Source organism: Rhynchophorus ferrugineus, unplaced genomic scaffold, assembly GCF_030347505.1.
Source record: "Rhynchophorus ferrugineus isolate W39M unplaced genomic scaffold, kcgeb_rfMv2 rfM8, whole genome shotgun sequence".
NCBI lineage: Eukaryota > Metazoa > Arthropoda > Insecta > Coleoptera > Curculionidae > Rhynchophorus > Rhynchophorus ferrugineus.
Genome location: NW_027472587.1, coordinates 31,874,540 through 31,886,943, shown reverse-complemented (window position 1 = coordinate 31,886,943; position 12,404 = coordinate 31,874,540). Strand labels below are relative to the sequence as shown.

General features: G+C 33.3%; 2 protein-coding genes across 2 annotated transcripts; one reads left to right on the top strand and one right to left on the bottom strand.

Annotated features, from left to right (window-relative positions):
* The first annotated feature begins 3,361 nt into the window (after positions 1 to 3,361).
* Positions 3,362 to 11,062, top strand: SMC2 (Structural maintenance of chromosomes 2). Its single transcript, XM_076411790.1, has 16 exons — positions 3,362 to 3,644; positions 3,704 to 4,015; positions 4,073 to 4,183; positions 4,238 to 4,516; positions 4,571 to 4,932; positions 4,993 to 5,146; positions 5,199 to 5,456; positions 7,842 to 7,988; positions 8,045 to 8,234; positions 8,299 to 8,372; positions 8,429 to 8,630; positions 8,688 to 9,025; positions 9,081 to 9,275; positions 9,329 to 9,511; positions 10,363 to 10,788; positions 10,839 to 11,062. Exons 1-16 carry the CDS (start codon positions 3,477 to 3,479, stop codon positions 10,953 to 10,955), a joined length of 3,516 nt encoding a protein of 1,171 aa, XP_076267905.1. The 5' UTR covers positions 3,362 to 3,476; the 3' UTR covers positions 10,956 to 11,062.
* LOC143200977 (uncharacterized) lies at positions 10,977 to 12,355 on the bottom strand. Its single transcript, XM_076411795.1, has 4 exons — positions 12,114 to 12,355; positions 11,669 to 12,061; positions 11,443 to 11,615; positions 10,977 to 11,385 (listed from the first exon to the last, which is right to left on the bottom strand). The coding sequence occupies exons 1-4, from the start codon at positions 12,249 to 12,251 to the stop codon at positions 11,073 to 11,075; spliced, it is 1,017 nt and encodes a 338-aa protein (XP_076267910.1). The 5' UTR covers positions 12,252 to 12,355; the 3' UTR covers positions 10,977 to 11,072.
* Positions 12,356 to 12,404: the final 49 nt, after the last annotated feature.

Genomic DNA, 12,404 nt, shown 5'->3' with positions numbered 1-12,404 from the left:
GAATACAAATTCTGTTTATCAGCCCGATGTAGCTGTAAATCTGATCTCTCTAATGGAAGTTGCCACAGGAATTCAAAACAACCTAAATCCTAAAAAGGCTTCTTTGGAATTGGGTTATTGAAAGAGCTGGCATAAAAAGCAATCATTATGTTCATATACATATTCAATGCTTCTTTGAGACTGATGCGTGTTCCTGAATGTGTTAAGGTTGCTTAAATAATTATGCTCAAAAAACCTGACAAACCGGCAGAACAAGTCGAATCTTACAGACCTATTTCGCTACTACCTGCAATGTCAAAATTATTTAACAAGCTTCTACTAAAACATATCAAATCATTTATAGAGATGCCAGATATCCAGTTGAGATTTTGAAAACACTCAACTCAAACTTGGCAATCGACCAAGTGCACAGGATAACAGCGATTATTGAAACAGCATTTGAAGAAAATATACCTTTTCGAAAGAAAATTGAGAGTTTCGCATGAACGGGTATTCTCAACACTTAAACGTATTTCGGCTAGAGTTCCACAGAGTTATATCTTGGAACCACTCCTGTATCTGTTCTACATAGCTAATATCCCAACAGCAAAAGAAACAGTGCTTGGAATATTTGCCGAAGACACAATTATCAGATACTGCAAGGATTGTTGATACTGCATAGTATATTCGTAAAGACAATCTGCATAAGGTCCTCAAGGTAGAAACTGTGGATAATGTTATCAAGAATATGCTCAAAAACATGAACGGAGGCTCCATTAGCCCATCTATGTTGAGATTCTCCAGCTCGTAGATAATGATGGCTTAGTCGGAACATTAAAGTTACTCTCTTTAACAATTTTATCTAGTTACCAACCAATGAAGTTATTAATAAAAATCAGTGCAAACAAAACAATGACGTAGATATTAAGCCCAAAATAAAAATTTGTTTAACCTATAGTCTATTCAATAAAACAACCAAAAATGTATGACGCCAGCAGGTCGCAATGTTGCTGCATTTACTTTAACTAATTTTCGTCTACAACATTTTTCGGGGTTAGCATACAGTAGTCTTCACCATATTCTTGCACCTTTTCTAATATTTCCATTTCCTGTATTCCTGCTATCATTTCATGGAAGTGGAATTGGTGAAGATCAATGTATGCTTTTCCCGGTTAGTCACATCTAATTATAATTACTAATATTTTAAAGAATTTTGTAAACATTTGACAACAGTGTCGGCCAGTTCAACACAAATTAAATTTTACTTATTTTGACGGATTCGTTTAAATGTTCGGATGCATCAAACAGTATTCTGTCTCTTTTTAACCAGGATAAAATGAGATGGAAAAATCCGGTCCGAGTTTAGTACTAATTTTACATTTTTACACGCTGGAGTAGGTGATGTTAGTTATAATGTAACTATTGTTTGTCAAAAGAAACAAGAATTCTAATATGATTTTAATAGAAGATATTAGAAGATATAAACTTATTCCAATTTGGTCTATAACTTTCCTGAAAATTTATATAAAAATAAGATGATACTCAAGCTCAAAGTGCCATGTTTTTAAAAAAGGTCTTTTGCATAACAAATCACTTGGTAACTCCCAACTTAACTCCCAAATGTAAATGATTACGTAATGTAATCATTTACATTTACTTTACACCAAATGTAAAGTTTGGCTTGCTCGAAGATTTTTAACGTTGGGTGTATGGGTGTAACATCCTATTTTGGTAAAAATATCACTAGTTCTACATTTGAGCGTAATGGATCAGGGATTCATAAGAGTGTATCAAAAAGTGAGAGAGCGCAGGGCTAAAGGCAACAGGACGGTCCTCTTTCTGTTGCGACAGTCGTAGGTTCGATTCCTGCTGTGACATGATCGTAAATGTATGTTTGTTCTTACAAAAGATGTTTATAAAATATTCTTCATATTACATTTTATTATATTTATATTATATTCTTCAAATATACGTATAATTTTCAACAACTAGCAATAGTAGAACCCTTGTACGCATGGATTTTCCAGAATTAGACTCTTGTGACTACCTCCAAACCTTCCTAAACCTAATCTCCACCTGATATGTTAAAAGGTTGTGCCAACGCGGCATAACAAAACATATGAGTACTCTGTGACTACTGATTGTTATACCTTCAAAAGATTGCTTCAAGTGAAGGGGGTTAAAGACAGATAAAGCAATGGTTGCCGAAGTTGAGGCCTATTTTGAAAACAAAGACAACACTAGAAGAGCGCTTGACGCGTCATATCACATATTACTCAGATCTCGATCTATTATGGATGAATAAAGTTGAATTTTGCCTAAGTTATTGTTTTTTTGGTTGGGTCTAGAAGTTTTCAGCGGTGTGTTATTACCTATAGATGAAAAAATAATACCATAAACAACAGGTAAGATAGCAATTATTAACAAACTAAAATTGATTCTTCCAATTATACAAATATTAATATTCTATATTAAACAAACTTAGTAAACAAACTGTATGCTTTTGAGAGTACATAATAACTTTATTTGCTCAATTATACACTTACCGCCAACATCTACATGCATTCGCTCGTAAAAAATCCGAAAGAACGATTGTACAAAGATACGCAAACCGTCATTCTCAAACCGAATTGGGACCAGTGTTCATAAAACTACGAAAATCTTATACAAATTTATTCAATTTTTATTTTATTTATTTAAAATATATTTAATTTTTTACTCTGCGTATTTTTCTATTTCAACGAGAAACTCCATTATTTTAAAGCGAGGCTCCTATATTGCTGATATGTAATAACAAAGAGAAAAAACGACATACATTTCTAATGCTTTTTTAAAAGTTAATTATCACGAAACGATAGAAAAAATTGACCAATTTAATATAGAAAGTAATATATTAACTCATCCAAGTATTAATCCTCAATGTTTTGAAATAATTTTACGGCACAGAGAAAAGAAAACCTCTCATATGAAACTATGTCAATAAGAGTATATCATTGTTCTATATAAAATGCCAATTAAAATGACCAGGTAGATATTTATTGCCAATAATTGAACATATAAATGCTATAAAATATTCTATACAGTTTAGCATACATTTATGAGTCCACTGTATTGATAATTAATAGTTTTAGATATTTGAATAACTGCACAAAATTCTGTTAAAATTGTTCACAAATTAACATTTCGACAAAGTAAAAAGAATGAGTTCTAAAAATAAAAAATGCCTTAATTATTTGATAACATTATCTTTGAATAATAATGTTTGGAAAGATATAAATAGTAGAGACATTTTTATAACATTATTAAATATTAGTATGTAAAGCATATATTAATATTACATGTAAAGCAGATTGTTTAAAAAGTTGCCTAAAGTCTATAATTTAAGGAAATGACAGATGTCAACTAATAAAAAGTATTTTAAAAATTTAAAAAGTCGTTATTATTCTATTGTTATTTTTATGTTGTGAGTAAGATATAATTAAAAACAAATAGTGAAAATGTATATCAAGTCAATAGTACTCGATGGATTCAAATCTTACGGCCAGAGAACTGAGGTTTCTGGATTCGATCCGATGTTTAATGCGATAACTGGACTTAACGGCAGCGGCAAGTCAAATATCTTAGATTCTATCTGTTTTGTACTTGGCATTTCTAATCTCACACATGTAATTCAACTTTAATGACTCGAAATCAAATACGTTGTTCGTTAATAAATTATTTTTAGGTTAGAGCCAATAGTTTACAAGATCTCATTTTTAAAAGTGGTCAAGCTGGCGTTAATAAGGCTACCGTGTCCATCACATTTGATAACAGGAATCCGTCACAATGCCCTCCTGGTTATGAAAATACTGACGAAATTGTCATAACTAGACAAATTGCTCTTGGCGGTAAAAACAAATATATGATCAATGGCACAAATGTTGCTAGTAAAAAGATTCAAGATCTATTTTGTTCCATACAATTAAATGTAAACAATCCTCATTTTTTAATTATGCAAGGTCGAATTACCAAAGTATTAAATATGAAACCACCAGAGGTTTGTATTTATTCCATGGCTTTTTTTGGAGTTTTTAATGTTACTAGTCATTTTTAGATTCTATCCATGGTAGAAGAAGCGGCTGGCACAAGAATGTATGAAGTAAAAAAGCAAGCCACTCAAAAATTAATTGAAAAGAAAGATGCAAAACTGTTAGAATTTCAATCGGTATGTTATATCTTCCAAAAACCACCTGTTTTTTTACATTCAAAACATTTATAGGTTATAAGAGAAGAACTTCAGCCTAAGCTGGACAAATTGAAGGCAGAAAGGGAACATTTTCTGGAATTTCAGAGGACTGAAAGAGAACTGGAACATTTGATGGGTTTGTATCGAGTCTGGCAATATTTTGAAGCCAAGAGAAGTCTTCAGAAAGCTGAAAAAGCATTGCAAGATGGCCAATGCAAGATTAAACTAAAGGGGGAGAAAATTGAACAAAACAAGGAAGTAATACAAAGTTTGGAGGGAGAAATTGAGAGTATTACTAGTAATAACCAAGATGTAAGTACTCTACGATATATTTTTATCAGGATAAAAACAGTTCTGTTAAAATAGGAAGCAAGTCAGGAACTACAAGAAGCTGAGTTAAAATTGAAATCAGCAGAAAAAGAGGAAGCCGTTATAAATTCCTCTGCAAAATCTGTAAAAGAGAATATGTCAGAAGAAGAGAAAAAAAAGATTCAACTGGAAAAGAGAGTGCTTGGTGATGAGAAAGCATTAAACGACCAACAAAATGAACTTAACAAAGTACAGTCTCTATTTGAAACATTAAAAGGGAATGATCAGAGGGATAGTGAAGCTTTTGCTTTAGCACAGAAGAAATATGAGGCATTATGTACTGGTATGGAGATGAATGATCAAGGTGAAAGTGAAACACTTTTTGAACAACTCATACATGCCAAAGAGGAAGCATCCAAGTAATATTGAATTATTAATTTGTTGGTTTGTAACTTTGTAAATATGTTGTGCATTTCCAGGGCTAGTACAGAAATCAAACAGGCATCTATGGAATTGATTTTTTGTGAAAATAAGTTGAAAGAAATGAAGAAGCAATCTACTGCCAAGTCCGCGGACTATGAAAAGGATACATTTGATTTGGAGAAGACCGAAAAGGAAATAAACAGCCTGGAAGTAAGTTGTATAACGAAATGTAATACCTCAAGCTTTACAGAATTAATTTCAGGCTGCTATCAGCAAAATTAATTACTCAGAGGATCGAATGTCAGAGCTACAGGATCGTAGCAGGATTTTAAATAACGAGCTGAGAAATTTGCGGGACTCCGTCGAAAACTTCGAAGCTAAAAGACCACACACGTCGTGTAGGTACCGCGATCCGGAGCCGAACTTCGACCGTTCCAGGGTAAAAGGTGTAGTTTGTAAATTGATCACCTGCAAGGATAATATGTACGCAACCGCTTTAGAAACGGCAGCAGGAGGAAAGGTAAAATATAAATTATATATTCTAGGGTTTTTATCCGCGTTAGGTTCTCAAAAGAAATTTTGATGCCTCCTCTATCTTTCATTTGTTTGTTGTTCATTTGTTGACATGAATTGAAATATGGTTAGAAAAAAGTAGATCTATGCAATCATCTATATTGTCTTGTAGATTTTGTTTATTTCATAAAGCTATTCACGATTTTCCACTTAAACTGAGACTGGAAAAACTACAAAACATACCTGCAAATATTAAATATACGAAGGACAACAAACTCTTTGTAATAGAATGATATCAAGACGGTAGCCTTAAATATTGTATACATTAAATCAGCTTATGCTAACCATTACTTGAACAGTTGATCGTAGATTTCACAGAACACATAGGAGGAGCTGAAGAAATTGAGAATTTTAATTCAGACTGATTTTTCAAAAAAAAAACATCACAAAATTACAAATACCACTCCAACAAAAACAAGAAAAAACCATTATGAAAAACATATAGAAGAACAGAATTTTCAAGAAGCATAAGATAATCCTGCCAATCCCAAAAACAAAAATAGACAACTTGGATAAACTTTGAAAATGGTTGCAAAGCCCGTTGACACTAAGGGAAATCCTAAGTCTTTGATGGGAAAGGAATTGTTTGTTAAATGGAAATTGTCAATAGCTGCTGGAACCTGGCCAAACTTATTATTAATTCGATTCTTTGCTGTCATCAACTAAAGCAGGAAAATTTAAAAGATGGCCAGCATTGATCAATAGGACAGACGTTGTCCATCACGAAAACAAACACCACATCGCAAAAAAAGTTTTGATTCAAAAAATGCCTTGCTCCATTTGACTGCTAATAACTGTTGTATCTCTAAATTTCGTGCGAGTCCATTGGAGTCCAGTGATATTATGTTGAATGATAAAAAAATTATTTGCAGTGTATACAAATCACAATCCATGTATTTTTAAAACACAAAAATCCGTTACCATATTAAATTCAGCAGAACAAAGGGTATTTAATATTATTTCATTACAATCCTGATTATTTTACAATTGATTTCTATAGGGTTTTTCAATAAGAATAGATGTATGTTGATATGGGATGAATGGAGTAGATGCAAGCTACAGAATCGTGCAACTTACATTGGTGATCATCAATACAAGTTTTACATATGTTTTTGAGTTAGCCCTAACACTCAAAAGATGCGTGTATAAATTTAACTGCTGTCGGATCATTAGTTTGTGAATTTTTGTGAATTATAGCATATTGAGTGAAGCAACTTTTGTTATTGTGAAAAAAAAAATGGATAAAAAGGAATTTCGCTTGTTGATAAAATATTGCTTTTTGAAGGGAAAAAATACAGTTAAAGCAAAAACTTGGCTAGATGCCGAGTTTTTGAACACTGCCCCAGGAAAATCAACCATCAAGGATTGGTATGCAAAGTTTAGATGTGGTGAAATGAGCAGCGAAGACGGTGGACGCCCAAAAGAGATTGTTACCGACGAAAACATTTTTAAAACTCCACAAAATGATTTTGAATGGCCGTAAATTAAAATTGAATGAAATAGGGGATACTCTAAAGATATCAACTGAACGTGTACATCATATCATTTCACGAATATTTGGGTTTGAGAAAGCTCTGTGAAAAGTGGATGCCGCGCGAGCTCACTTTTGACCAAAAACAATGACGATTTGATGATTCGGAGCAGTGATTGAAGATGATCAAGCGTAATAAACCTGAGTTTTTTCGTCGATATGTGACAATGGATGAAACATAGTTCCATCATTTCACTCCGAAATCCAATCGACAGTCATCCAAGTGGACTGAACACGATGAACCCGCTCCAAAGCGTGGGAAAACCTAACAGTCGGCTGGCAAGGTTATGGCGTCTGTATTTTGGGATGCGCATGGAATAATTTTCATTCGCTACCTTGAAAAAGAAAGGACTATCAACAGCGACTATTACATAGCGTTATTGGACCGTTTGCAGGACGAAATCGCCGAAAAACGGCCGCATTTGAAGAAAAAAAAGTGCTGCTTCACGAAAACAATGCACCGTGTCACAAGTCAGTGAAAACGATAACAATCCATGAATTGGGCTTCAAATTGCTTCCTCATCCACCGTATTCTCCAGGTCTGACCCCCAGCGACTATTGGGAAAGCAAGCAAGGGACTACAAAAATGGTATCGAAATGTTGGAGGGTCGCTATAATCAGTGTATCACCCTTGAAGAGATTATGTTGAATAAAAAAAATTTTCTTTTTTCGGACTTTTCAATTGACCTGTTATTGTTGAGAAATAGGCTATAGGCATCAGATTAAAAACCTTAATTAAAATCAAGAGAAACGTGAATCGAAAGATTCATTAAAAATTTATTTTTAAATCAAAATTTACAGTTATACAACGTAGTCGTTGATACAGACGAAACTAGCAAAAAATTATTGCAAAAGGGCGACCTCCAGAATAGAACCACCTTTATCCCGTTAAACAAAATATCATCTAGTCGAATGGACCAAAATACTATTCGTTTGGCGCAAGATCTGGTAAGTAAGAGTATGTTGCAGGGTGAGGATCTCTTGTTAAAAACAAGTTATTCCAGGTTGGTGCAGAAAATTGCCAACCAGCTTTGTCGCTGATCAGCTACGATAGATCCTTGTCGGCAGCCATGGACTATGTATTCGGAAACGTTTTTATCTGTAAGGACATCAACATAGCCAAGAAGGTAACTTTCCATGATCGTATCAGGAAAAGGTGCGTCACCTTAGATGGAGATTCCACAGATCCTTCTGGTGAGTTCGCGTCTGGCGTACATTCACCACACTTATCCTTAACTCATTATTTCCCTATATGCAGGTACTTTGAGTGGCGGAGCCAGACAAAAAGGTGATTCCATTCTTAACCAGCTACAAGAAATCATGAGGATTGAGGTAGGAGTGTTTTTTGGTTTCAACAGTAAGTGCTAAATGAAGTGTATATTTCGCAGAATGTTCTGAAACAGAAGGAACAGGAAATGATTAAAATCACACAGGAAATGAGGCACATGAGTGGTACTCAAGAGCACTACAACTCTCTAAAATACAAACTGGAGATTTCTCGCCATCAACAGAAACTGATTAACCACCGTTTACAGACCACGTCATTTGGTAGACAGCAGACCGAGATGGAGGATTTAAAAAATCAAATTGGTTAGTCACCATCATTTATTAATTCTTTTCACCTATATGATCTCAAACATATTACAGCGCAATTGCAAGCCAAAGTCCAGTCGAGCAAAGAGATAGAGAAACAAAGCACAATTCGCGTCCGAGACCTAGAGAACAAGATGCAGGATATCAGCGGTTATCAAGAAAAGCGATTGAAGCAAGCCGAGGCCGAAATGATAAAAGCCAAGGCGCAAATGGATAAGAGTAAGAAGGAGTGGGCGCAGAGGGAGCAAGACTATGAAACGTTGATCCAGGACATTGAAGAGTTGAGAAAATCCGTAGCTACTACGAATGAGGAAATACGTGTAGCGCAGGAAAATATTGCCAAGTTGCAGGTCGAATATAACGGCATCGCGGAAACCCTGAAGCAGAAAAAGGTGTTAAACAAAAGTGAATTCTAAGACGTTTGTACTTAATTTTTGCTATTCTCAGGCAGAGGTAGCGGGTAAACAAAGGGAAGTGAAAATGATAAAGGACGCTATTGCTGAAAAGAACAAAGAGATCCAGGCCAAAATCAAGAAAAAGGAGAGTTTGTTAGCCCAAAACGCGGAACTGGAACTTGAAATCAAGAAATCGATGCATGAACTGAAAGATCTAGCCGCCGCTTCCAAGAACTCGAAGTTCAGGGTAACTTTTATATAATTCAACCTGTTCCGATAACTCTATAATACAATTTACAGGAGCAAGAGTATGCAAAGAAAATCGGAAGTAATGAACACTATTTAGAGAAAGGCGAGGCACTTACTCCCAAGGAGGGTAATGAACTGGAGAAGCGCATCAAGATATTGCAAGAGAAGACTCACAAGTTGGGGAGGACTGTGAATGCACAGGCTCAGAATATGTTTGTTGTTGAGGAGAAGAAGGTAATACAATCTTGTTTATATTATTTTGCGGTATTTCTGGAAATTAATAAATTTTCTTCATTTTACATCCAATGATTGCTTTAAATACTTATTTTTATTCAGCTATTGATAGTCTTGAATTTATTTTATGTTGTAATTTAGGATTTTTTCACATTTCTCTTGCTTCGCAGCTCTTGTTTCAACGTTTATCGTCGAATGAAACTTGGAACAATTATAAATATATTTGAAAAGTATATTGATAATAAAATGTCAATACTTGGCAATATTTCTGGTTATGTTTTGTAACAGAAGCTACATCATCTGTCGAATCAATTCAATTGTTTTAAACAGTTTTTTTATTTTCAACCATAAGTGTTTTTTGTCATCAAAAAAAAATATGATGAGTTTTTATTGCAAATTATTGTTTTGTAATCAAACTTATAATATGAGTATATTTGATTAATGTATGCCTGCATTATAGACATAGTTAAATACCACCTGTAGGTAGGAGCAAAAAGGTAAAGCCAATGATGGTCTAGGGTTACTATGATCTTCTGTTAATGTAGATGTGTCTATATTGTTAGTATTACAAAAAGTATAAGTGTGATTTATTCGGACCTTTTTGGAAAATCTTAATTTTATACTCCTACTACTTTTTGTTATGCATTCTTGCCTTTGTACGTCTCTTATTCCAGAATGTTGTCAACGCGTGCTTCTGGATTATTGGTTTCCCTCCGAACAACCAATAACCAATTGTTTTTATATATAATAATACACTTCAAAAGAATTGTGAGCTATAATACATTAATTGATTTTAGGCTAAAATTTAAACTATATTCGGACAATACCTCCACATTATTATTGTTTTACAGTTTGATGACATACTTAAGAAGCAGAAAATTGTACAAGTGGACCGAGAAAGACTCGTGAAACTTATAACCCAATTAGATGGGAAAAAGGAAAATGCACTCAAACTGGCACACGAACAAGTATCCAAAGATTTTGGATCAATATTCTCTACTCTGTTACCGGGAGCTAATGGCAAACTTGTAGCAACACATGGTAAAAGTATCCTGCAAGGTTTAGAAGTGAAAGTATCTCTAGGAAATGTCTGGAAGGAAAGTCTAACAGAGCTAAGTGGTGGACAAAGATCTTTGGCGGCTTTATCGCTAATTTTAGCGATGTTGTTGTTCAAACCAGCTCCATTGTACATTCTTGATGAAGTAGATGCTGCTTTAGATTTATCTCATACTCAGAATATCGGTAGCATGCTCAGGTCCCATTTCAAAAAGTCACAGGTAACTATTCCCTAATATAGAGTATTTTCGATACTAAAATTTGTTTTTAGTTCATAGTTGTATCCCTGAAGGATGGAATGTTTAATAATGCAAATGTTCTATTTCGTACAAAGTTTCTCGATGGAGTCTCAACGATCCAAAGAACAGAAAACATGAAGAGGGGATAAAAATATTTTTTAAATCTTGTATTGTTTATTATTTTATTTTTACTTAGTACTGTGTACTGTTTATAAAAAAATTTATTTTACATGATTAAAATGCTATTTTCATAGAATGTGTTTAATTTATGAAAATGTGGAACATAGAGTATCATTTAATTGACTAGTAATAATTTTTTGCACCTTTATTTTCCAGATACTTTGATTCATATTGAGTATATCTCTTAACAATGTTTCCCACATAGGTATAAACTGTTTTGAAGTGTTGACAATGTTAAACAATAACTTGCCATAGGAATTATCCTGAATAAACTCCATTGCTGAGTTGCACATAAGTTCCAATAATTGAGTTAGAGTAGTTTTGTCACCAGAATCCAGCAAGACCTCAAACATAGCTATAGATTTGGTTTCTAGTTTGTCAGAAGCACCGATTATGTTCCTGTTTCAAAGTTGCCAACAATTAATATCAAACCTTAAATTAAACATATACACTAACCTCAAAAGTTCTTTTTTAAAATCACTATTTAGATTTACAAGGTATTTTGGCAAAACTTCATTTACATCCTCTTCCACACACTTCCTGGTTAACTCTTTTAAGAAAAATGATGAATATGCCTCAGATAATTTAACAAACATATCTGACACACTGTTTTTATATTCCTGTGTAGCCTAAAATCTAGCATGTTTTAAAGTAGTTTTTAAAATAAAATATCAACAAATACCTTTGCTAGAAAAATTATTCTAATGTAACAAAACATAACTGATTCATGTAAACCATCTATTGAATTCCAAAACAGTTCAGCTTCATCCAAACTAATTGTGTCACCTAAACATTTAAAAATTCCCTCTAATGTTTTATTATCTAAATTTGGCAAATCTTTTAAAACTGTATTAGGTATTTCTTCGTGCATAGTCAAACACCCACTAAGAATATCAACAACCTTATGTACATCTGTTTCTGTTCTATTCAAGACAGTGAAATCTTCTACCAACTCACTTATTTCCTTTTTCAAATTATCATCATTACATGCTATTAAATCATCGTCACTTATAATTTCAATATCATCTTCAATTTTCTCATAGTATCTTTTTAATTTTTCTTTTAGTTCCCCATCCTAAAACTACGCAATTAATATAATGTATAACTAAATTAAAACGTATAAGTACTAAAGGGCAAAAAAGTTTTAATTTTTCATATTCATGCATGTCACAGTTTGATCCATTTTTCTGATCGTTGGCAGTTTTTAAGAATAAAAGCAAATTATTTTCGTTATGTCGATGGAATTCATATCTGGGTAAATTCATATTTGATACAATGTGATCATTTAAAAAACTACAAAAACTAAATACATTTAAATTTAAAAGGAAAACCAAAATAGATGATATTTTGGTTATGTTCTTCTTCTTGAATATATTATGCAGAGAACTCTTCTTTTGTTATTAACATCTAATAATATT